Here is a 25,157-nt window from a genome sequence, read left to right as displayed (position 1 = left end):
CAAAGGTATGTACACAGTCTGCTCCCTCCCCTCTCACACATTCCTAACATGGCCAAGTTCATGAAAGAGAATTTCATGCATAAAATATTCACCAATCAGTCATTTTGAGCACGAGGTAGTTGATACTTTTTCTTTATATTTCTAGTTAGTTTTAATAAGGAACTTGGAATTCCATCGGCATTGAGGGCGTTCGGGGTCAGACTCTCAGGGATTGTCTGTATTAGAAAGTTGTGCCAATTTAACTATATCAGCACAGAGAGTCCCATAGTGCGGACTCAGTTATATCAATACAAAGCTGCTTATAGCAGTATAGCAAATCTCGTAAGGGAAGAGAATACATTATGCCACTATAACAGCATCCATATTAGAGCTTTTACCAGTGTAATTATTCTGCTAAAACGTCACATCTAATGGAAATAGATATACCAGTCAAACTTTGGACCAAGCTGTAGTGCAATGTACACCTAGGGATTGGTGATGAAGCCAGTTGTTCTGAGTGCCAGTTTCCAGGCAATTTCCCACCTATCTCTCTCCTTAAATTTGTATCTTTGGCCTTCACATAAAAATACATATTCCCAAAGCCACCATATAAGAGGGAGATACTTGGACCATAATGGCCTTAGTTTATTGACCACTGGGGCAGACTGCAGGCTCTTTCCCCCTATTTAGAAGAAGTTCTGGGACTGTTCTCAGAGTTCCAACCTTCTTAACATTTGTTTTTGCCACTGTATAGCAAAGAAACACCTGGAAGCAGGAGAGAAATTCATCTTAGTTCACTGCACTCCCCCTAGCTGCAGTCTAGTGCACAGGACCAAAATTTAGTTGTTTAAAACAAATTCATGGATGGGCCCCTGGTCTGCCCCATTTGTGGGGAGCCCTGCTGGGAGCAGAGATGTTGTGTGAGGGCCAGGGGAATAGGTGGGGATATGGAGGGAACCAGGGTGGGGAGCATGTATATTCCTTCACTAATGTCTCCCCTTCTCTAGGAGGAGAGCTGCCTCTGTCGGACAAAGCCTGTGTTATGAATGCCAGGATCTTCTGCAGAAGTAGCTCTGTGGTATCTCATCTGGCCAGTTCACACGCTAATAGGAAGTGAGGGTGGGGGAAGGACTGCAGCTGTAGTTGATGCCATAGCGCTGATCTCAGCTCTGAGCAGTGAGGATCTCCTTCCTCTGACAGCGATCCCGCGGGAGTCTGGCTAAGCAGAACTGAGTCAACTTCTGACACATCATGTTACAAAAATCCCTCCACACTAGGAAAGATACTTATCTGCAAGAGGAAAGGAGAGAACTTTCTGTTCTGTAAGCACCTAGCGATTAGATGTGAGCATAGGGCTAGAACTCAGCATCACTTTTAAATAGTTAATGAGACAGTTTCCTATTGCTAAATGAAACTCAATGCCGCTTGCAGTCACAAAAAAGGGTGTAAATAACATTTTAAATCTGATAAGACACATAATAAAGTGTTTGATTATAAACACCCCCTCTTAGCAGCAGCGTGAGTCATTTCCTGAACATATTTTAAGATCTACAAAGATAGTTTTGACAACTAACATATAAAAAGGTTGTAGGCACTAAACCACTGGGGAACTTCTCAGGAGGACACTTTCGATCTTACTGCTTACTTCTTATAAGAAAGTGCTAGTGGATTGCAAGGAAACAAATGTTATTTCTTATTCTCATATTGAGAGAATTTTTAGCAATTCAGTAGTGAGTATTCTGAGCATCTTTCGAACCATATGTAAATTCACATTACTTTTAATTTTCTCTTAGGGGAGACACACTATATCACATCTATATATCAAGCTTGTGGTAAGAATACACATTGTGGAGCAGGTAACAAAAGTTGGCTTTTTTTCTGTAGTATCACTTCAAATGTACTCTTCATCTACAGATTTTTTTTTTAAGAAAGGTCACATGAAAGCCAAAACTATAACTGGGTTCAAAAAAGAATGAGATAAGTTCATGGAGGATAGCCAAGATGGCTAGGGATACAACCCCATGCTCTCAGAGTCTCTACTCTGATTGCCAGAAGCTGGGACTGGCTGACAGGGGATGATGGGTCACTTGATAACTGTCCTGTTCTGTTCATTCCCTTTAAAGCACCTGGCTAGATGGACCATTGGTCTGACCCAGAATGGATGTTTTTATGAAGAATCTATGACATTCCACCTAGTGTCTGGCATCTTTACATTTGTGTTTAAAGAGTAATACGCACTCCATGATGGAAGCTTGTAAGTAGGGATCTGAAGAGTCTCTCTTACTGTCTACCGTTAAAGCCACAACTCACAATCCAAACCATGCCATGCTCTGATGGTGACTATGTTCTTTAAGGGGAAACGTTTAGCACCATGGAGAGGCCAAATAAGGAACCAGGTGCATGTTCAGAAGAGCAAGTAATTTTCATGCTGCCAACTGCCTTGCTTGCTTCAGAAGCCATTTTCAAGAGCAAGAGCAATGATCCACCTCCGGTCTTTATGCTTTACTCAAACGCAGTGGATTCCTACTACAAGTCCAGCTCAACAGAGGAAAGAAGTTGTACTGAAAGTAACAGCAGTTACTTGAGCGGGTTCCATTTTCACTACACAAATTTCAGTACAAATGTATGACATTTATCTCCTAACTTTTCCATGATTTTCTTCCAATGTCTATTAATTTGTAAGCCGTAGCCAGCAGCCAGCATCAGTCATTTATACTGCAAAAGGAAGATAAACAATTAAAATCAAAATAGTTATATAGTTCAGTCTTACATCTTTCTTTAGACTTCAAAGTGTTCATTTAGACTAAACTTTTCACTGGTTGTACTTTTCAGTATTGTCAGGAACAAATACTAGTTCTTGTATTATGTGTAACTGCATAGAACAAGAAACATTTAAAACTTATTTCAGATTAAAGCAAAAAGGTATGGCATTTTTTTCTGTGCAAAATCTTAGAAAAAGCAGGACAAAACATGCTTTCTGGATGTCACAGCGCTAGGGTTAATTTGTCAGCAGAGGTAGTAACTGCAAGGGACAAACAACAAAAGGCGACTGATGACAAGTGTTGATAATTACACAAGCTAACTAACGGAGAACTAGGCTAACCATGAATCTGCTCTTCTCCCCACTATAAAACAAAGCTGAGGTGGAACATTCCTCTAGACGCTCTGCTCTGCACCAAGAATGGAAACCTATGTAGATTTACATACCCAACATTTTTATAGTGGGATATTAGTTTCTTCAGTGTCTAGTCACATTGAATATTCTTATTTAACAATGAACCATGTGAATGCTACGTAAAATACTGCATAGTCCTTATGAAGTCCACATGAGCTTCTTTAGGATATATACTAAACTCAATTAAGCAATTACTTTAGTTCACATACCTGTTTTAAAGCACCATGAACTGTAACTACACACTCAGAGCACCATATAATCCATTTGAGGAACTAGCACATGCAATGCTGCCTCCTTATAGATGAAATCTTGTGTTTGCTTATAATCTTTCTGGTTTTATATATTTAGTTTTCACCCAAAGAACAACATATGATTTTCTCCTTCATTCTAAATAGGGGACTATGGAAGGCTACTGGGAGCACATCACACCTGTCCTCTGCTCTCCACACTGGTTCAAAAGCAGCAGAAGCTTGACTTGAAAAGCTGGGGGGCTGACATTTGGGTGGGTGGGTGGGGTTTATCAAGGAGTCCAGGCTGAGAGGGTTCATCTATACAGGGATACAGGGCTTCTAGCATGGCCGTGGCTGGCCCATGTCAGCTGACTCAGGCTTGGGGGGGCTCAGGCTGCAGCCCAAGCTCTAGGACTTTCCCTTTCCCAGGGCCTCAGCCAGAGCCCAAACATCTACACAGCAATTTTTCAGCTCCAGAGCCTGAGCCCTGTGAGCCCCAGTCAGCTGACCCAGGCCAGTCACTAAGTTTTTTATTCCTGTGTGGACATTCCCAGAGAGAGCCTGGGCAGCAGGGCAGGCACTCACCTTGGCATGGCAGGCTTAGGAAATGGTCAGGGCAGTGTCCCTGGTCCTGATTCCCTACCCTGGGCATCCTGAGCAACTGCTCGCCCAGCTCCCAGTCTCCTGCTTTGAGAGGAAATGCCGGCATCATTCACAATGATGTGGCTTCACCCAGCCCAGTTCCATTCCCTGCCTCCAGGTACGTCTTCTGCCCAGTGGGCGGGGACACAGGAAGAGCAAAGCCTGGGCTGCCATATTTCACACTCTCCCCAGGCACTGAGGAAGTATTGTCTGGAGAGGGGGAGGTCATAGATCAGCCCCTGCAATATTTCCACTGCAGAGGTGCGAGCCCCCACTGGCCCTCTAGTTCCATCACCCCAGTACTGCTTTCCCATAGAATACTGGATCACAGTCAAGGTTTCCGTCCTTATCTTCAAGGCACTCCATGGCCTGAGCCCAGGATATCTACAGCACTGCCTAAGGCCCCAGGACAACTATGCTCCTCTCTACAATAAATATCAAGCTCCTTTGCATGGGAGACGTAACTTTCTCTGGGGCCGGGCTGAGACTGTGCAAGGAACATCCCCAGAAATGACACAAACCTTATCAACTTCCACCCCAAGGGAAAGATGCATTTCTTTGACCTGCCGTCTCTAACAGATACATAACAAAATGCACGTTAAAAAGCCACCACGTACGCTCCCCGCCCTCCACCGAAAACCTATCAAAAAAAGACTGGACTCGTTTCTTCCCTCGGGGAGAGGATCAGAGAATAAAAACCACATGATAGATGTTAGTCACAATGCTTAATACGCTAGCGGAAGGTGCTCAGATACGACATTGATAAGCAGGGTATAAGAATCTAGAATATCATAACAGAAGTAATGAAATGGAAATAATATTTATATTAGACAAATATCTGTTTTCAACATACTGCATTTAACAGACAAAGCACACAAAGTGTTCAAGTTTGTTGTGGTTGCAGAAAAACAGACATGCAGTGTTTTAGTAGATAATCAAATAATATTACATCAAATATTTTTGCATGCAGTGTAGTTGTAGCTCTCTTAGTCCCAGTATATTAGAGGGACAAGGTGGGGGAGGTAATATCTTTTATTGAACCAACTTCTGTTGGTGAGAGACAAGCTTTCAAGCCCCACAGAGCTCACCCACCTTCTCTCTCCAATGAAATGTTTTTGTTCATGACATGGAAGAAAAAAAAAGAAATAATCCATAGAAGTAATTTATATTCTCAATTTGTATTTAATATTGTAAACTTCTACTCTACTTTCTCAGATGACATTTAAACAGAAGACCACCAGACCACCTGCATACTTTTGGGTACAGGAAAATATTTTTCTATAAAATATATATACCTTTGAAGATCAAATTACATTTTGTTTCACTCACCTTGAAATTATGTTGTAATTTGATACTTTGTGGAATCCGGATTTACACTGTAAGAACTGAATAGCAAGAAAGGAGAGAACATTTGCTGAATAAAATATGTTCACATAATAAACAACTTGAATTTAAAGTCGTTTTTTTTTGAAAGATGGAGCCTTTTTATAAAAGTAGAACTGTTAAAAGAAAAATTTGAGGCTGAATATTAGGAAAATATTTTGATTGTAAGATACATTAACCAGTGGAATTCTCTACCAAGCGCAGTGGTAGAAGCATTACCGTTTTGGAATTTTACAGCTAGCAAGGACAAGATACTTAAAACATTGTTTCTTTCTGTAAAATGCTTCTCAAAATAAAACAAACCATATTTGCAAAATCTTATGTCCCTTATACTTTCCAGAATGTAAAAAATTCTCACAGGGATTATGTTTTAACAATACAGAAAAACTATTCAGCATCAGGCATTTAATTTTTAGGTGTATGTGTGTACCCTTTATAATTGTCCTTCACCAAGAGGAGTAAGTGTTGTACAAATAAAATTTCACAAAACAAGTAATATTTTTGCATGGGAATGAGGTCTCTTAGTCATAATGTTATTCCCACACAGAGTCACTTCTGTATAAGTATAATTTATCTTGTAGATTCAACAGATCAATAAAAGCAAGAACAGACTAATATTTAATTTTCTTTTTTTGTCTGATGAGCATATATTTTGCTACCTATATTTTGCCAGTAATATACAAAGAAGACTGCAGTAACCACATTTTAGTTGGTTCTCTTTCAATATTGTTCACAGTGAAATTCTAGCACCCACTAGATTTCATAGCATGGAAGAAATTGCATATGACAACATGACACATGAGAGTCAACGACATTGGATTACTTCCATTACAGTAAAAGCCCATTTCTGCTGGTTGAGTATCTTCACTTATGAACTGCCAACACTGGCTATTTTATTCAAATGACATTGCAAACTGGGCTTCTGAATGTAAAGCTTATCTTAAACAAGCTACCTGCTTGATGATCATGACAAAATGGAACAGGATTGCATGAGCATAAACTTCACTTCAGTGAGATAAAAAGCCCTTTGCACTGCAGACTGACTAACTGAATGGTGGGAACGTCATTTATATAAGTAACAACTTTCTTATTCCCATGATGCTAGACTATCAAATCCAACCTGGGAAGGGCTTGCTTGGATCTTCTGACAATTTCCCTTCCTGGCTTCTATCCTTTCCATTGTGGGTGAGCAGACAAATACCCAGTTCTAAGTGTGGAGGAAGTATTCTCACCCAAGACAGAACTACAGAAATGAAACTTCTTGAGGGAGCAGCGGGGAATGAGATTCTTTACTCCCCATCTGTTCCCCAACATTGTGTACACAAATTTAGGACAGAATCACAGCAGGTTTCTTAGCTCCGGAAAATATTGTGAATAAATTACAAGCCTACAGACAGAGAAAATAACTAAGAGTATTAATACAGGCTTCTCTCCAGGGAACGGCAGCACAATCTCAATCATGGGCATATATTTTACATGCCATCACAGGGCAAAAATTAGTCAGTGGCAGAGCAATTGAGGAGTCCTAAATCCAAGGAACTTTAGGAGTTATGTGGTGGTGGTGGTGATGTGGGGGGGGGGGGCAGTGGAGATGAGATAGAGCAAGTGCAATAGTAAAATAGCCTGGACTGTGGACCTCAAAACGCAGTCATAGCTCTAGTGCATTTAATTATTTTTTCAGTATTAAGTTACTTACCAATGGCGAAGGTGATGCAGATGCTGGGAATGCTGATGCGTGTATAAAAGCCAAGCTCTAAAGAGAACAAAAATGTGAGCTAAAATATGAAACCATATTCATGTCAATAACCTACAGGAACTCATCTACAATCCATGCACATGCAGCCACACTAGTACCCTAGATTATACCAAATATGAGTGAAAAAATCAATAAGAGTCTCATAAAACACCACATTATAAAATAAATAATCATTAGCTACTGGAAACCATGATCTGACCCCTCGAGAACCTCACAAAGAAGAAAAGCAGCTTTTCAAGGGATTGCATACGTATGTTTCTTCTAATACAGGCAGGAAAACCAATTGCAAAAATGGATGAACCAATCTCGATTTAAAGGCTTTTTACAATATAAACCAAGGGATGTTAACTATTCTCTTACACATGCTTCTAGGCTCTCATTTTCCAAGCCTGCACTGGCCAGCCAGGTGTTTGCCTAAACACTGAGTAAGCACAGAATCATTACACGTGGGCTGTCCAGATAGGGTATCATAATATCCACCCTAGCATGTCATCATAGGTTAGTGTCAGGGTACGTCTACATTGCAATCATACATCTGGAGCTGGCCCATGCCTGCTTTCTCAGGCTAAGGGACTATTTAATGGTGATGCAGATATTTGGGCTCAAGCCTGTGACTCTTCCACCTCCCAGGGTCCTACAACCCCGGCTCGAGCCTGAGCCCAAATGTCTACACCACAGTTAAACAATCCCTTAGCCTGAGTCCCGGGAGCCCAAATCAGCTGGCACAGGCCAGCCACAGATTTTGAATTGCACTGTAGACATATTCTTAGATGTAAAAAGCCTTGTAATCAGTATTTCAAATTATCCAAATAGATTGTTTCAAGAGACAGACTTTTGCTGTCCTTACTAGAGTAAGGCCATTTAGTATCTTCCACAGCTGCTGGTTAGACATTAAATGGGTAACTCCTTGCCACAGATTGAACAGAACTGCAATCACTTTGGAAAGTGGAAGGGGGAGAAGGACCCACCAAAAGGCTTTGATAACCAAAAGAAATGGTGCAGTAACAATGAGAGGGGTAGGAAAACCAGGAGAGCATGGAGTGTGCACATGAACAACAAGCTCTCTAGCAAGTTTTTAGGCAAGTGCTAAGTGAGCATCATCATATTTGTATCTGTGAATAGCAGAATTATAGAAATTAAAAAGGACCTTAACACTGTACATTTCACTTTTATTCAAGTGGAAATTTGAACCCCAAATTCTAGACTTTTAGCAAATCCAAGTTCTTCCAATTTACCTGAGGAAGTACCAGATACTTTTGCTCCTTTGGGAGGGACAGTTGTGGGTTTATCCTGGGTAATTATGACTAAGGCAAAAAGGAGGAGGAAAAAAAAGCAGCTATGAACATTACATCAGTCTCCCATCACCAGCTGGCCACTCAGAGTCAGGAGCTTCCCAAACTAATGTTTAGGAATCTGCATCTTTAGAGAGAAGACACACTTATCCCACTTACACATCGTCACAGAGAGAGCCCAGTTGGGCTACCCTGCAGCCTGCTGCTGGGATCCCATTCCTGTATTCTAGGGGAAGCCCATAGCAACCCCTATATTGAGCTGCCTACCACTTCCCTTTACAAAAGTTCTCTCTCTCTCTCTTTTTAAAGAGTTCTAACCAGGGGCGGCTCTACAAATCACGCTGCCCCAAGCAGCGCGGAGCGCTGCGCCGCCCTTCCCCGGTCCCGCGGCGGGTCCCTCGTCCCGCGGCTCCGGGTGAGCTCCGGCCGGCATGCCTGCGGCTGGTCCACCGGCGCCCGGGACCCGCGGACCTGCCGCCGTCCTGCCGGCGGGAGCTCAACCGGAGCCGCGGGAAGACGGGACCCGCCGCAGTCATGCCTGCGGCAGGTCCGCTTGTTCCGGGCTCCGGTGGACCTGCCGCAGGCATGACGGCGGGAGCTCAACCGGAGCCAAATGCCGCCCCCCCGGGAAGCGGCCGCCCCAAGCGCCTGCTTGGTGCGCTGGGGTCTAGAGCCGCCCCTGGTTCTAACAGTTCTGTGGTTTGAGCAGGGATGTGAAAGGCTCAATGTGGTGCCTCTTTTTGCCACCATGAGTTACAACCTACCAAAACCTGTCATTTCTCTTCAGTTTTACTCATCAAAACTTCCAAAAGGGACTTCTAAAACTCCTGAACATGCTGTTCTCACTGAGCATTCGCTGCAAGGTGTTGCCATGTGCAACTCAGAAGTGTGCATCTCCATCCCTCACAGGAAAATATCCTTTGGCCTAGGAAAAGGTGCACCGTGTTGGGAACCAGGAGATGATGAGTTCAACTCTCATTATTTCTACTGATTGGTGTTAATTTGGGTTTTGAAGGTCACAGGATTGTTATCACTGAACAACCCATCCTCCCTGAATGAAAGTTCCTCAAGCTAGGAGGAGCACCCAGATGTCTAATGTGGCAGACCCAAGTCTCATCCACTTAGCCTAACCGAAGGAATTTGCCAAATCTAAATACTTGGCTAGGCATGTGTATAATGAGGTTATTTGTGCATATATAATCCATTGTTTTAGTGTGTTGTGCAGCCTCCTCTAGTGGTTAGTCCATATCACAATTTACTCCTGCTGCCACCTATTATAATTAGTTATTTAACTTGATACAGCTCTATGCTGCAGTACTTTAGATTAAGCAATCCCTTAGCCCAAGTCCCAGGAGCCTGAGTCAGATGGCACGGGCCAGCCACAGACTTGGAATTACACTGCAGACATATTCTTAGATGTAAAAAGCCTTGTAATCAGTATTTCAAATGATCCAAATAGATTGTTTCAAGAGACAGACTTTAGCTGTCCTTACTAGAGTAAGGCCATTTAGTATCCATAGCTGCTGGTTAGACATTAAATGGGTAACTCCTTGCCACATACTGAACAGAACCGCAATCATTGATGTCAATGAGTTTTGCATTTAGAAATCAGATTCACGTAAAAGCAATGCTCAGACTAAGATTTTTAGGAAAATGCTATGCAAGATTACAATAGTAACAACGAGGGTAAAGAGTGCTCTGAAGTGGCCTTTCAATGGCTCTGGAATTACTGAACCTATTTGCCCTTAGGAAATACATCACTGACAAACTTATAGTCTTTAATGTTAAGAATGTTAGTATGATAAATGGCGTGTACATAGTCACTTGTACTCATATTATTCATCATAACTTAGGTGGAGGACTCAGGTTTACTGATGGCTTCAGTGGTGGCTGAAACACAGAGTTTGGGTTCTTTTGTTGTTGTATAAATAAAGCTCAATGAAAAACATTTTAAAAACCAGGCAGGGAACTGGCTAATGGGGAAAAAAGTTAGGAAAACAAAAAAAGAAAAAACAGAAAGAAATCTAGCTGATTTAGAAACAAATGCATAGTTGCAGTATCCCCAAGTTGCTGAGTAGAAGGGAATTTTTAGTTAATTTATTTATTTTTGGCAGAAATTCAGTGTGATTCCAATCTCATGCACATAATTTAACCACATGGATCAGCAGCTTTCTGGGGTTCTTTAGTGTAATAGATTTGAAAAACAATTGAAAGTATGTGGCCATCCCAGTTCTGAAGCTCCCTACAGCCAGGCTTCCCTGCTCCCCACACACATTGCGCTACCCAGTCTAACAGCTCAAGTGTTTTCTCTCCCCTCAGTACCTCACCTCCACCTTCAGGCTCAGCAGAGTTGCCAGCTGTGTTCCGGTCAGAACCTGTACAGAAAAGAAAGTTTTATTAAATACTTGAGGTGCTCTCCACACAACTGACTATTTTAAATACCAAAAAGCCGGCAGAGATTCCAGGCATGTAAAGACATCAACACCAACAAACAGACTGGAGTGAAACTTATCTTGCCAAGCACAGGACAAAACACACTGAATTTTAAAGAATCAAAGCCGCAACTGCACATATTCTCTCCCCAAGACATTTGAAGAAAAGCCCCCAAGCATGCCAGTGAAAGCACTGTCAGGCTGAATAGCTGCTAGAGCCAACACCCTCCCAGTGTTTTCACACATGATTTTCTCTAATATTTCTCTCTGCTGGGTATACCATCAAGTCTGCACAAAGCAGAAGATCCACACGCATTAGGTGCATTACCACATTGTTATTCCAAGAGCTAATTCTCTCAGCTGTAAATTATCTACTCCTGAATTCTCATCCTTGGGATAACCATAGGGATTTGGAGACTAACTGTCTTTGTCCCAGTGAAATCTACACCTAAGAAAGAGTTTGTGCCACTGAAACAATCAGTGCTTGGAGGCCATAGAGCAATAGAAGATTTTCACACGCCGCCCCCTACTGCAGCCAATAGTGTTATTTTTAGTTGTGTCACAATAGTGCGTGAGGACTCAAGTCATGACTCAGGGCCCCACTGTGCTAAGCGCTGTAGAACCACACAACAAAAAGGAGGTCCCTGCCCCCATCCCTCTCATTAGAGCTGCCATCAATCAGCCCATACAATAATATTCCTTATCCACGGTATTGGCCATGTCACTCTCCTTTTGAGAGGTTTCAGAGGGATGGGCCAAGGTCAGAGCGCTGTGGGAATCCTTTGGAAAGTGGAAGTGGGAGACGGATCCACCAAAGGACTTTGATAGCCAAAAGAAATGGTGCAGGAACAATGAGAGGGGTAGGAAAACCAGGAGAGCATGGAGTGTGCACATGAACAACAAGCTCTCTAGCAAGTTTTTAGGCAAGCGCTAAGTGAGCATCATCATATTTGTATCTGTGAATAGGAGAATTATAGACATTAAAATGACTTTCACACTGTACATTTCACTTTTATTCAAGTGGCAATTTGAACCCCAAATTCTAGACTTTTAGCAAATCCAAGTTCTTCCAATTTATCTGAGGAAGTCTCAGCTACTTTTGCTCCTTCGGGAGGGACAGTTGTGGGTTTGTCCTGGGTAATTATGACTAAGGCAAAAAGAACAGGAAAAGGCAGTTATGAACATTACATCGGTCTCCCATCACCAGCTGGCCACTCAGAGTCAGGAGCTTGCCAAACTAACGTTTACAAATCTGCATCTTTAGAGACAAGACACGCTTATCCCACTTACACGTTGTCACAGTGAGAGCCCAGTTGGGCTACCCTGCATATTGCTGCTGGGATCCCATTCATATATTCTAGGGGAAGCCCATAGCAACCCCTACACTGAGCTGCCTACCACTTCCCTTTACAAAAGTTCTCTCTCTCTTTTTTTTAAAAACACATTAGCCTCAGCCAATTAGACAGAACCTCTTCCCCACCATCTCTGGAGGTAGTGTTGTTCTACCTGCAGAAAACTAAGCTAAGACACTGCTTGTAGCAGCAGCTGATTTTAAACTGGATATCAGAAGCATGATTGATAGACCAAGCCCAGAAAGCATCCAAGAGACAGGGCCGGTTCTACAGTTTTCACCGCCCCAAGCAGCGCACCGAATTGCCGCCTGCGGACGGCAGGGGCAGTCCCTGTGCCCTTAGGGCAGCAGGCGCGTTTCCACAGTGGCGGCAATTCGGCAGCAGCTTCTACGTTTAGCTGAAGCCACCGTGGACAGCTTAACATAGAAGCTGCCACTGAATTGCTGCCACGGCGGAAACGCGCCTGCCACCCTAAGGGAACACTGACTGCCTCCGCTGTCCGCGGTGGCAATTCGGCGTGGCTGCTTGGGGGCAAAACAACAGGGACTGCCGCTCTTTGCAGATTGCCGCCCCAAGGACCAGCTGGTGTGTGGAGCCGGCCCTGCAAGAGATCAAATTATGGTAGAGGCAAATTAATTGTGATTCACTCTAAGAGAGCCTCAGAGAAGTGGACAGTCAGATATGGGAATGGTCAAAACTTCAAGTAATTATCATGCCTTTTACTTAGTGAACTGCAGGATTTCACAGATACAACAGCCAAGAGAAGCCATGAGGACTGTTGGATTGTGCATATTAAACAATGCCAGGTGAACAATCTAAAAGATACTTAAAAAAAAAAAGATTCTGTAGGAGTCATCCAAACACCATGGAGAACCATAGTACGATTTCATTGCTCCCCCCAACTCAACTGTCATTTGGATGAAATACCAAAGTAAGAACAGACTGACTCCTCTGAAGCACCAGTTATGCTGCATCGTCTCCATACGTCAACCATTCTTAAAACCATTAAATTAGTTTACCGTCGCAATGTGGAAGCTCCTTATCCCAATCAACTCCATTTCCCACAACCACACATTGGACAGAAGTCGTTCCAATTAATCTGTACCTAAAGAAAGAAAAAGGTTCAAGTTTGTTACCCATGTAAGCAAACTGCTAGTTAACAGTCCAGAAAGAGAGAACATGGTTTCTTTCTGCCAGTAGGTGGAGACAAACTATTGAAGAAGGGATACATCTAACATGGTAAGACCAAGGAACACTAGGGCTATGTTTACACTACACATCTATATCGGTACAACTACTTTGTAGGGGTGTGAAAATCCATACTCTTGAGTGACAGTTATACTGGCCTAACCCCCCCCGCCCCCCATAGACAGCACTATGTCGACAGGAGAAATCCCGCCAACAGCCTCTTGGAGTGAGAGATAAACTATGCTGACAGGAGAAACTCTCACATTAGTATAGGAGCATCTTTATATACAACAGTACAGCTGCGCCGCTGTACGTGAAGACCAGGTCCTGCGTAGTTAACGGCAATAAAGAGCTACAAACCAGAGGATATAGTTCCCAGAAGTGTTATCTGGAGAGAGTCCTCACTTCTGAGCTATGCTTATCAGATGCTTGGGAATATTTGTTAATCCTCGGCAAAAGGGAACATTACCCCTCTTCTAAATTAGAGATTTTTGCACCCCCTCTCCCTCCAGTAGGTGAGGGAAGGCCCTACCACCTCTGCTACAGAACTCTTCAAATACCCAGAAAACTAGTTATTTAACAGATCACTGTTCACAATGCTTGGACATGGAAAAAGGGTTTGGATTTACTAAGTAGGAGGCTGTCTCATGTTTCTAACATGTAGAAGGAAGTGTTTGAGCCACTGACATTCTGCACCTTAGAGTTACTCTGCTTTTCTCTGCAGAAGAACTAAAAACCTCTTCTCTGCCCTATTATGTCAGGCTGGCTCAGCTGAAGCAGCTCTTGTTACTCTTTCTCCTACTTTAACCAATGCTGCCCATGCTGGGCAGCCAGAAGCACTGCATTTCCAAGTCCATTTAGCTGAAGGTCCAGCTAAACCCAGCACACAAAGTTGCAACATACTGCCAAAGCTTACATATGGTCTTCACTACAGAACACACTAAGCATTCGATTACATTGATTTCTGTAAGTTCTTTCACGTCAATCTCCTGTGAAGGCAGGGAATAGTGAATGAATGAGAGAGAGAGAGAACACAGCTGGTGGCCAAGCATCTGATAGTTTGTAAAATACAATTACATGCAAAGACAACCTGCTGACAGCAGCAACAGGAGACAAGACAGCTGCCCTGAGCTTTCACGCACTTGCCATCTCCCTGTTCCATATTCAAAATTCAAGCATCTTAACTATCCAAGATCTAACCAGTGTCTTTAAACCCAGAGACCTCATAGGCCTGCACAATTCCAAAGCCTGAGGCCCTGTAATGGGTCGGACTCACCCCTGCGGCACCTCCTGCTGGTGACTCCGGGGAATTAGCTCGGTTTCCAGCACGGAGCACCCTCTGCAGGCCAGTGATCTGCCTGTTCCCTGGCCCCGAGTCCCTCCCTGGACCCCGGTGCCCTTTCACATGGGGTGCTGCCCCCTGGCAGTAACCCCCTTTCTCTCAGGGTCTCCCCTCCCCAGGGAACCCCCACCCTCTATCCCCACCTTGCCTCAGTGTAGGGCTACTGCCAGTCATTGTCTAGCCCCACGTCCTGGGGCAGACTGCAGTATCAGCCTATTCATCACTGGCAAGGAGGGTTTGGACCTGCTGCTTTGGCCTACCCCTAGGCTGCCTCTGTAACCCCTGGTACCTGTTAGCCCTCTGCTAGGCGGCAGCCTGGGGCTTTCCAGGCTGGAGCTCCCCAGCTCCTCAGCCTTTCCCCAGCCCTGCTCCACTCAGGTACCTGGTCCAGCTCCCTGCAGCCAGGCCCATCTCCCTCTGAATGCAGAGAGAGACTGTCTTGGCTTCTGGCTTCCCTGGCCTTCTTATAAGGCCCTGTTGCTCAGTTTGGGGTGTGGCCCCAGCTGCAGCCACTTCCCCAATCAGCCCAGCCTAAAGCCCCTTCCCAGGGCTGTTTTAAAGCCCCAAAAGGGCAGGAGCAGGTAACCACCCCGCTACAGGCCCCTATAGGCTACTGTACAGAAAGTCACCAAGTCCTTCAAAAAAGCTCAGAAATGTCTGCAGATCAAACTTACTTCATCCAGATGGCAGGATAAACCAATCTACAGGATAAGCCAAGGGAATTGACTCCCAACTCTGTGGAGCCAGAGAGCCAGCCTTGCCCAGGGAGTTACCTCCCCATGCCCAGAAATATCTAATTGAGACTTGCCCTTGACATCTCCCCCGACCCCAAACATCCCTTGGGAGAATCATTGTTGCTTGGACAAGCCACCTAAAGTTGTGATACAGAAAAACAAAACCCTACACAACAGCTGCATTCATGTCATGTCTGTGCCCACGCAACACAATCCATTCAATTAGCAGGGAGGGTGAAGAGCTATTTAAACCAAGTACAATGCTGCCACCAGAACAAAGGGTAAAAACTGGCCATGAACAACTTCAGGCTGGAAATCAGAAGGTTTCTAACCATCGGAAAGGTCAGGCTCAGGAACAGTCACCCAATAGTAGTTGTGGGGCAACTAACTTAGTTTGAGAGAGAGCCAGGCAAGTTTATGAGTGCAATTATATGATGGGGTTGCTTGTGATGGCAAGACTCAGCAACCCTGGGGTTTGTTTCCAGTGTGTGTTATGTTCCTAACGGCTCACGCTTCAGGATTTCAGCCAGTCCCCTGCACCAGTCAGGCAGAGATTCCCCACCCAATGTATTCTGAGTTGGTTTCTTTTATCTATCTTCCTTCCTGGATGGGAAGGCCAGGACTCTGAGGTGGCATCAAGCACTCTCACCTCAGTGCTTGGCTTGCTGGTTCTTGCTCACATGCTCAGGCTCTAGTATGTGGGGTCGTTAAGAAAATTTCCCCCAGGTCAGATTGGCAGTGACATTGGGGGTTTTCTTGCCTTCCTCTGTAGCATGTGAGTGCAGGTCACTTGCCAGGATTATCTCAATTTATCTCACTTCAACATTTCCCTGCCATGACAGGGGCCTGAGAATTTGTGCACCTCAGGTCCTCCTATTCTCTGCCCATGGCACACAATGGTCTAAGCTCCTGTGGGCTGTTGTATTTTAGACTAATTTTGTTTGAGTTTAGTATGTGGGTCCCTGGGAAGTGTTGGTGGCCTGTGATATACAAGAGGTCAGCCTGGAGGACCTGGTGGTCCCTTCTAGCCTTAAACTTTAGGACGTCAAAAATCCCAAACACAGCTGCTCAGAGCAATGAAGCCACAAGCAATTTCTGATTCCCCAAGGCCTGGCAACATAACCCATAGGGATAAAAGCAACAACAGCACTTGAGGCTATCCTGGGTAATACTGACATCTATAAGGAAGGGACAGACAAACATTTGCTATTGTAGAGCAGGAAGAGGTCTGCTCCTTCCTGGTGTGGCATTTTATGGACAATATTCTGCCACTAGCTCCCAGCACTCAGACAGAAACCCCTGTAACAAGGGAGAAACAGCACGGGTCAGTAAGTGCCACATGACCCCTGAGGTGGGACTCTCAGTCTCATGACCCATGATCCAATCCCTGCTGGATGATCCCCTGAAGGTGGGATCTTCAAAAGCACCTGAGTGAGTTTGGTGCCCATCTCTCACTGCATGACAACTGTAGCTGGGTGGCTATCTTCCTTCAACGCCTTTGAAAATCGCAGATGTAATGAGTGCTAGCACAACTGATTAGGCGACCTAGGCGGTCACCTAGGGCACTAACATTTGGGGGGTGGCAACTGCGGCGGTGGGGCCTTCCGCCGCCTCTGTTGGGGGCGACATTTTGGGGGCGGGACCTTCCGCCTCCTTGGGCAGCAATAAGCTGGTGGCGTCCTGGGTGTAATTCTTAACAAGGGCCCAGCCCATGGCTACAGATTTATAGCACACCACTCACTTATGTTCTTGAAGTTAAGCAGGCTTTCGACTCATTTTGCCAGACTTCACCAGCACTTTTACACCAGTCTAGGTTCTGTTAATTAGTCAAAAGCAGCAACTTGCCACTCACCCTCCATTACAGGAGAAGGTTGCTGTTGCACCAAACCGGAGATCGGTCAAATCAACTCTGCCATTTTCTAGTTCTAGTTGTTTACATGATCTTCCTAGAAGAGAACAAGACTAATATTAGTGTTACTCATATTACCTTAATGGGAAAAGGGGATATGCTAACTTGCACCTCCTAACATAGCAAATACCATGGCAGATCAAAGCTAATGGTCTTGGAGTCCAGTATCTGTCCTGTACGACAGCAGTCAGCACCAAAGGCTACAGAGGAAATCTTTACAACCCATATTATGGATAGTTTTGTAACATGTCCATGGGAAGCGAGGAGAAGTGGAAGTGGGCTGATGCTTCCTAATCCCACACAGACAGTGGTTGTCTTATATCCTGAATCAAGAGAATTAAGATCCCCTTGCAGATTTAGTATAAGTGCAAATATTCATATTGTACATGTTAAGGCCCAGATCCTGAAAACTCATATGCATAACCATATTCATGTGGGTAGATCCATTGACCTCAACTGGCAGCAATTACAAATAAAAAGCAACATAATACGTGGGAAAAAGGATAGATGGCGTAAGTTATGAAATGTAAAAACTGATATGGAGCACTAAAGACATCAGTGAAAGAGTCACAACTGGCATGGTTACAGACAATAAGGAGAAGGTTTTGAAATTCATTAGGAACAAAAGAAATCCTACTGTAAGAGAATGTACCCGTGTCCACACCCTAGAGACTGCTGTAATAATCTTTGTACCAAGTATGCCTTGTGAGGTATCTGAAAATGTATAGTTTACTGTTCAATATTGTCCTGATAAAATGTATGACAACACTGTATGTGAAGGTATAAGATTTCCCTTTATAATATTAATTCATGTTGCAAACCACAGCACAAGTTGGCAAACAGCTCTGTCTCAAAGGAATATGTGCACTGCTTAATTTACATTTAAGCAGTCATAAAAAAAAAACTCCAAAAAAGCGAGGAAAAGCAGCAGGGAAGATCTTTCCCTATAAACATTTTGTCAGCTGGGAATGTTTCCAAGGGGCAGCGCTGACACTATAAAAAAGGAGGGACAAACACTCCCAGGTACCCCTCCTGCCTCTCACTCCGTCCACTGCACTAGAAGAGACAAAGGAAGCAGCCACTAAGCTGAAGAAGGGGTCCTCACCTAAGAAGTTGGGTCAGTAAGACTGCTGAGAGCATGTGGTGAGAAAAACTTTATTTTGAATTTAAGATAGTTTGTTAACCTGGGCACCAGTTGTGTTTTATCTTGACTTCTCTTGTAACCATTTTAGACTTATGCCTCATTACTTGCCTTCACTTAAAATCTCTTTGTAGTAAATAAACTGGTTTGATCTAATCCAGTGTGTTTAAATTGAAGTGTCTGTGAAACTCTATTTGGGTAACAAGGTGTGTGCATATTAGTTCTACTGAAGAAATACAGACTTGATATGGATTTGTATTGTCCGGGAGAGGGCTGGGCAATACAAGACATACATTTCTAGAGGGGGGAAAAAAACCAAAACGAATACTAGGAGTTTGTTGGGGTCACCCTGCAGTATAATCCAGGCTGGTGAGAGCCAAGGTGTGGCTGGCTGAGACCTAGCTGGGAGTGACTTGCCCATTGGAGCAGTCCAGACTGGAGACTACAGCAGTAATGCATTGTAACGGGCACCCAGGTTAGAGGGCAGGGGTGACAGATTCTCTTTAGTCTGGATGATACATTGAGTATACCACACCTTGTAATGGTACAAACCTGTTACTAAATGGAGATTATGATGCAGGAAAGGCAGACGTTTTCAGTATATATTTCACTTTAGTATTTGGAAAGAAGAATGACAACGTAGTCTCATCACAAGAGTATGATGAAGTACTTTCATGTCAATTAGTAATTAAGGAGGAAGTTAAACTACATCTCCTAGGGATAAACATTGTTAAATCAAAATCTTGGGATAACTTGCACCCAAGCATCCTAAACAGTTGGCCAAGGAGATCTCTATCCCACCAATTAACTTCTAATAAATCTTAGAGTACCAGGAAATTGAAGAAGAATGGAAGAGCACTGATCTTGTGCCAGTATTCAAAAAGAGCAAGCAGAAGGATCTAGGTAAGTATACACTAGTTAACATGATCTCACTCACATGCATAATCATTTAAAGGTATTGTGGATTCATCAATTCCAAGAAATCTAGTCTGACCTCTTCTGCAGTGTAGGCAAAATTTTTCCCAATTCATAAGGAATTAAGAACAGAAATATAATTAATAACAATCAATATGATTAAGCACATTTGTGTTTGCCAGACCAGGTTCTAAGTGTCTCATCCTTTTTTTAATCCTACCACGTTCTTTGCTTCCATTTCGTGGCAGTATGTTCTACAGGCTTGTTATGCATATTGTAAATATATAAGTTTTCTTGGTATGTGAATCCAGATTTTAGACAGTTAAAAACTGCATGTTCCTCAGTCAAGTTCGGTGGAAAAGCTTTTCTTTGCCCCTTCAAGAGTTATTTGTGATGCTTTCTCCCGCAGGAGACTTATTCCCAAAAAGAATGAACTGTATCAAAAATTCACTATATCTATATGGAGTTCCATATAGATATACAGTATCCATGCAAAGATAAAGTTAGTACAGTCATAAAAAGTGCTGGGAAAAATATCTCAATGCAGATGAGGCATGTAAAAATTGTGACATATTTACTAAGGCCTGATCAATTCAGCAAACCAAGTATTTCCTCAAGTCAGCAGGCAAGAGTAGGTGAGTCTAAGGCTATTCAAGAAAGTCTCATCAGTATTCAATATGACAAATAAAATCATAATTTAAAACATGCACAAGGAGGCAGAGTTAAGGTTCATCAGCATCCAACTGAATATATCCTTACTAGTTACTGTAGTACTGCATTGACTAGGGACTTCTGCATGGAATAGAGCATAGATAGTCTTAAAATGAAGAAACTTGCAAAAATCTTATTGTACTCTTATGAATGAAGCCAAGAGAAGTATTCTCTAAGTTTTGTTACAAATTAGTATTTTGTCCAAGTTTGTAACACATTATTCAATACTGGGTTTACTTTTAGTACAGTGAATTCAGTATGGCTGAATTCTATATTTCGTTATCAGGGATAGAGCACCTACAATTTTTAAAAAAAAAGACAGACACTTACCACTCCAAATGTTTACTTTATTGCAGTATTTGTGATGCTCCCTATACTATCAACAAGAAATACTATGAACACAATGAATTTAACTGCACCAATTTGTAGTTGTCCAGTGTTCTGTGTCACCCACTTTAAAAAAGTTAAAAGATGTGACATGGTAAGATCATTCAACTCCAGGTATCTGAAGAAGTGAGATTTTTTTTACCCACGATAGCTTATGCCCAAATAAATCTGTTAGTCTTTAAGGTGCCACTGGACTCCTTGTTGTTTTTGTGGATACAGACTAACACGACTACCCCCTGATACTTAAGATCATTAGGGAAACCAAAGAGGTTAAAGCTTAGATGTCCTTTGTTTTATACCTCCATTTAAAGCTGACCCATATAGGTACAGTATCAAATTCCAGTAACTTCACTGGTGTGCACTAAATGCCTCCCAGTCACAGGACCATTATGTGGACAGTGGGGTTTCTCGTAGAGAAGATCTGCACTATTCTTAAGTTTATATCTACTATTACATAACAAGATATTCAGCACATGGCCTAAAAGCCAGGAAGAAATGTGGTAAATCTATTCCTCCTCTTAATCCTATTTGAGAGTATTCAGCATAGAAGGCTGAAGTTACTGGAATTTTGTATTTTAGCTGCTCTTAAAGCAGCCAACAATTTTTAAAGTCAACTACTAATATAACAAAGAACTGTCCAAAATGTATTTAGAAAGTGTCTATGGATACCAGCATTGAACTGCGAACCACTTACCCAATAGAAGAGAAATTTTGAACTGTGTCAAGATGGCTTGCACATCAGTTGAAATGGAAAAGCAACAAAGACACTCACCTACACAAAACTCAGGGTCTACTGACCATGTGGAATTTTCAAGACATGTAACTAAAGGAGACTTTCCAGAGCCCAAAACATATCCTGGGCGACAGGAGTATTTCAGTTTGGTCCCAACAGGATAGGAATTGTTCACTGCCCCAGGCAGCTCAGCAAAACTCAACCGTGGAGGAGAATCACAAGTGCCTAGCAATAGAGACAGACAAGGAAGGAAAAAAGTTAACTATGAAAGACGTTCAGTAGTCAGTTGTAACAGAATAATCATTTTTGAGAAGCCACAAATGATTTTACTGGGGACAATTTGGATGTACTTGTTTTCACGGCAGCCTTGAGGCTAGTTCACTGAATGGCCCTGGTCAGGGCCGGCTCCAGGGTTTTTGCCACCTCAAGTGGCAGAAAAAAAAAACAACCAAAACCCCCAAAACGTGCCGCTCCATTCCTCGGCGGCAATTCGGCGGCCGGTCCTTCCCTCCGAGAAGGACAGAGGGACCTGCCACCAAATTGCCGCCGAAGAGCCCGATGTGCCACCCCTTCCCCTTCGCCGCCCCAAGCACCAGAGCTGGTGCCTGGAGCCGGCCCTGGCCTTGATACAAAATTGCAGTACAATAAAATTTTACATCATTTATCATCTATCCATCACCCTGAGCATATATGGTAACATAAGGTAGGTACATTGTGCAAAACAGGACATTCCTCCACCTCACAGGGCTTATGATCTAGCACAGCACAGGCTCAGAGACACTGTTGTAACCATACAGAGTGACATGAAAGAAGGTGACGTACAGGGCAAAGGAGACCAAAGGAGCAATCTATAGAAGAGTACATGAAACATGTCTGGGTTTAGAAACAAGTGAAAAGAACTGGTGGAAAGCTCTCTCTGAGACAGCTGACTTTCGTATTTCTCATGAGATGCATGGAAGCTGTATGACGGCATGAAGACAAGTATCAATGAGAAGCAAAGTCGGGAAAGTAACTAACGGGCAACCAATCCTAAATTCTCAATTACTGAGGGACAATCTTCACTTGTTGCTATATTTTCTTTCCACAAGCTACTCTTAGTATAAGCTTTTATGAGCGATGTACCCGAAGAACTGGATGCGAATACCTTAACTGTGTCACTGAATTTATTAACCTTAATTTGGGATACTGCAGATTTTCAAACCCAATTTTGTACTTTTGGATTTTAACCATTATACCCAGATATACAGATGGTCTTTTCTTACCCTGTGTACTAGATCATTTTAACATTAGCTTTAATGACGTTTTTAATCCATTTATGTACAGTCACAAACCTAAGGCTGTAATAGGGGAACTTGCTCATTTTATAATCTTTAGGAGTCTAATACCCCAAACTTCATTTTACTGAAAATGGTACAGCTACAGCAGACACACCTTTACCTGCTGTTCAAAGGGGCTTTTTCTTTCTCCCCAGCCTGCCTCCAACCATGGACAGGAGACAACCCCAGCAGCAGGCTCTGGGCCTTAACACTCTCACCAGCGGGACAGAGTTTAGCCTCCAAGGCAGAAGCGCTCCCGGGGGCCCAAGGCTCACAGAGGTGCGGTGCCAGGGGCCAGGGTGGGGCAGTGGGTACCTGTCGCTGCTGCTCCATGGCTCAGGCCCCCCCTCGTCCCTTCCTGCCCCCCCTGGGCTGAGTCTAACACAGCCCGGGCTGAGGGACTGGATGGGGGCAGGGTCCAGGACCCCGTGTGATGGGGAAGTCCCAGGGGAGCTGCTGCTCCGGTCCCCAGCCAACCCAGCACTGATGCGGTGGGGAGGACGGGACTGAGGGGACTCCGTGCCTGGGCAGGGGTCACCCCTTCCTGACCCACTCACCGCAAACCCCGGGCAGGGGCAGTACCAGCAGCAGTGTCAGGAGCCTCCGGGTGCCGGGCCGGCAGCACAGAGCTGAGACTGTGGCAAGGCCGGCAGCAGAACCTCTGTGGCGCGACCACTTGTTCCAGCTCTCCCAGCAACGTCGGGGGCCGGAGCTCAAGTGACAGTGAGGAAAGGGGGCGGGAGCAGGGGCGTGGCCAGGAGAGGATGGGGCGGAGCCTGAGACATGGGAGCAGGGCTTGTGTCACCGCTTTGCACCCAGGCACTGTCCGAGGAGCAGGTGATTGGGTCAGGGGAAGGGGAGAAGAGGCTGCGCTGGGCCCTGAGTGATTGGTTGGCCCCAGGGATCAGCATCGAGTCTGTGTCCCAGGAGGCCGGGGCACCTGCCCAGGCACACACACGGAGGGGTCCGGCTCTCCCCACTGCACGTGTGTCTTTGTGGGTGCAGCTTTGGGCACATTACAGGGAGGGGCAGCTGCTCATGAAATCACCCACCAGATCTAACCCCCGTATGCTTTTGTTCATTAGGGTGTAAAACTGAAACATTTAAAGCCCTCCACGGGTTTCCCTTCCAGTCTGTATCCCTGAGTGCAACAGCCTCCCCCAGCACTGCTGTCAGGAGCAGGCTTCCTGCACTGGCCCGAGCTGTTTCTTTCAAAAGATATAAAACCAGGGCCGGCTCCAGACTCCAGCGCGCCAAGCGCGCGCTTGGGGCGGCGTCCCAGCAGGAGGGCGGCAGGCGGCTCCGGCCGACCACCCCCAGACCTGCCTGCGGAGGGGCCGCTGGTCCTGCGGCTTCGGTGGAGCATCCGCAGGCATGCCTACAGGAGGTCCACCGGAGCCGCGGGACCAGCGACCGCTAGAGCGCCCCCCACGGCGTGCTGCCCTGCCTGGGGCGGCGGAAATCCTAGAGCCGCCCCTGTATAAAACCCATTATTTGTACTAACCTAACTCTGTTAACCGGTTCTAAAAAAGCTTTTAAATTTAACAAAGGCTCGGGCAGCTGTCCATCTGGCCCCCGCTCACCTCCCCCTCTCCCCTGAAAGCTCCGCCCTCCTTCTCCTCCCCTGCTTCCTGCTCCCTGCGAATCAAATGTTCTTCTTCGAGTGCTGTCCCTGTGGGTGCTCCACTCTAGGTGACTGTGCGTCCCGGCGCTGTCAATCTGAGATTTTCGGTAGCAGTGCCTGGCTGGGGCGCACGCACCCAGATGGTATCTCCCGTCTAGTTGGAATCTTCCTGAGTGCGTGCGCCCCACGCCCTCCTCAGTTCCTTCTCTACCGTCCTCGGCTGAAGACGGGACTTGGAGCAGTGCTGCCTTCTCTTCCGGGGTATCTATAGGAAACAGTAACAAAGAACATAGAAATTAATAATTATTACTTCCCAGCTGTTTCCCTTCCTTTAGTGTAGTTACATAGTTAGTTACTTAGTTTAAAAAAAAAAGTCACTTCAGACTTGTCTCTCACTGAGACACTCTCCCCTGCCATTTCTAATTTACAATGCCAGGGGCTTCAGGTTTCAAGAGGTGTGTTTTCTGTCAGGACTCCATACCAAGTTTGGATGGGCACTCACATTGTGTGAAGTGTCTCGCGGAAGCCTACATCCCCGCAAAGTGCCTCCACTGTATGAGCCTCAAGTCAAGGGCTCGGCACGACAGGGACCCGCGGCTTAAAATGCTTCTCATGGAAAAATCCCCGCAGCCGCTTTTGGAGATGGGGAAAGTTAAACCCACTCCCACATCCTCCCCAGACAGATCTGAACCGGTGGGGAGCGTTGCTTCACCCTCCCTGGAGTGGAGGCAAGAAGCACAGCAGTCTCATAGGAGAGACTTTAACAAGGGTAAGGGGTCTCCTGTGAGATCTCTACCCTCTGTGCTGACAGCGCCAAAGGTAGGCGCCTCAGCCCTGGATCATGCCTCAACAACGGCTCCCACAGACCGTAGAGGTGGAAATTCAACCTCCCCAACACAGAAAGATTCCGCAGCAC

At 44.7% G+C, this 25,157-nt stretch overlaps 2 protein-coding genes across 13 annotated transcripts in view; both read right to left on the bottom strand.

Annotated features, from left to right (window-relative positions):
• The window catches only part of LOC120393914 (complement receptor type 2-like), a 341,488-nt gene that overhangs the window by 26,249 nt on the left and 290,082 nt on the right, over window positions 1-25,157 (bottom strand). The gene's annotated exons all lie outside the window — the stretch shown is intronic.
• LOC120393911 (complement receptor type 1-like) overlaps window positions 1-25,157 on the bottom strand; it is a 404,201-nt gene that overhangs the window by 149,532 nt on the left and 229,512 nt on the right. For 4 of the 12 annotated variants that reach the window (XM_039518354.1, XM_039518361.1, XM_039518362.1 and 1 more), the window contains 5 exons: window positions 10,785-10,832; window positions 8,401-8,469; window positions 7,106-7,162; window positions 5,356-5,411; window positions 1,522-2,694 (listed from right to left, as the gene is read on the bottom strand). The exons of 4 other annotated variants lie outside the window; for them this stretch is intronic. In XM_039518354.1, coding sequence (XP_039374288.1) covers window positions 5,398-5,411; window positions 7,106-7,162; window positions 8,401-8,469; window positions 10,785-10,832 — 188 coding nt within the window. In that variant the 3' untranslated portion in view covers window positions 1,522-2,694; window positions 5,356-5,397. Of the gene's footprint in view, window positions 1-1,521; window positions 2,695-3,673; window positions 4,599-5,355; window positions 5,412-7,105; window positions 7,163-8,400; window positions 8,470-10,784; window positions 10,833-25,157 lie in introns of those variants that run through there. 4 more of the 12 variants (XR_005592155.1, XR_005592156.1, XM_039518355.1 and 1 more) reach the window with 4 other exon arrangements.

Source organism: Mauremys reevesii, unplaced genomic scaffold (genome assembly GCF_016161935.1).
Source record: "Mauremys reevesii isolate NIE-2019 unplaced genomic scaffold, ASM1616193v1 Contig36, whole genome shotgun sequence".
Classification (NCBI taxonomy): domain Eukaryota; kingdom Metazoa; phylum Chordata; order Testudines; family Geoemydidae; genus Mauremys; species Mauremys reevesii.
The sequence above is the reverse complement of the archived record's forward strand: the minus strand, read 5'-3'. Positions and strand labels throughout refer to the sequence as shown.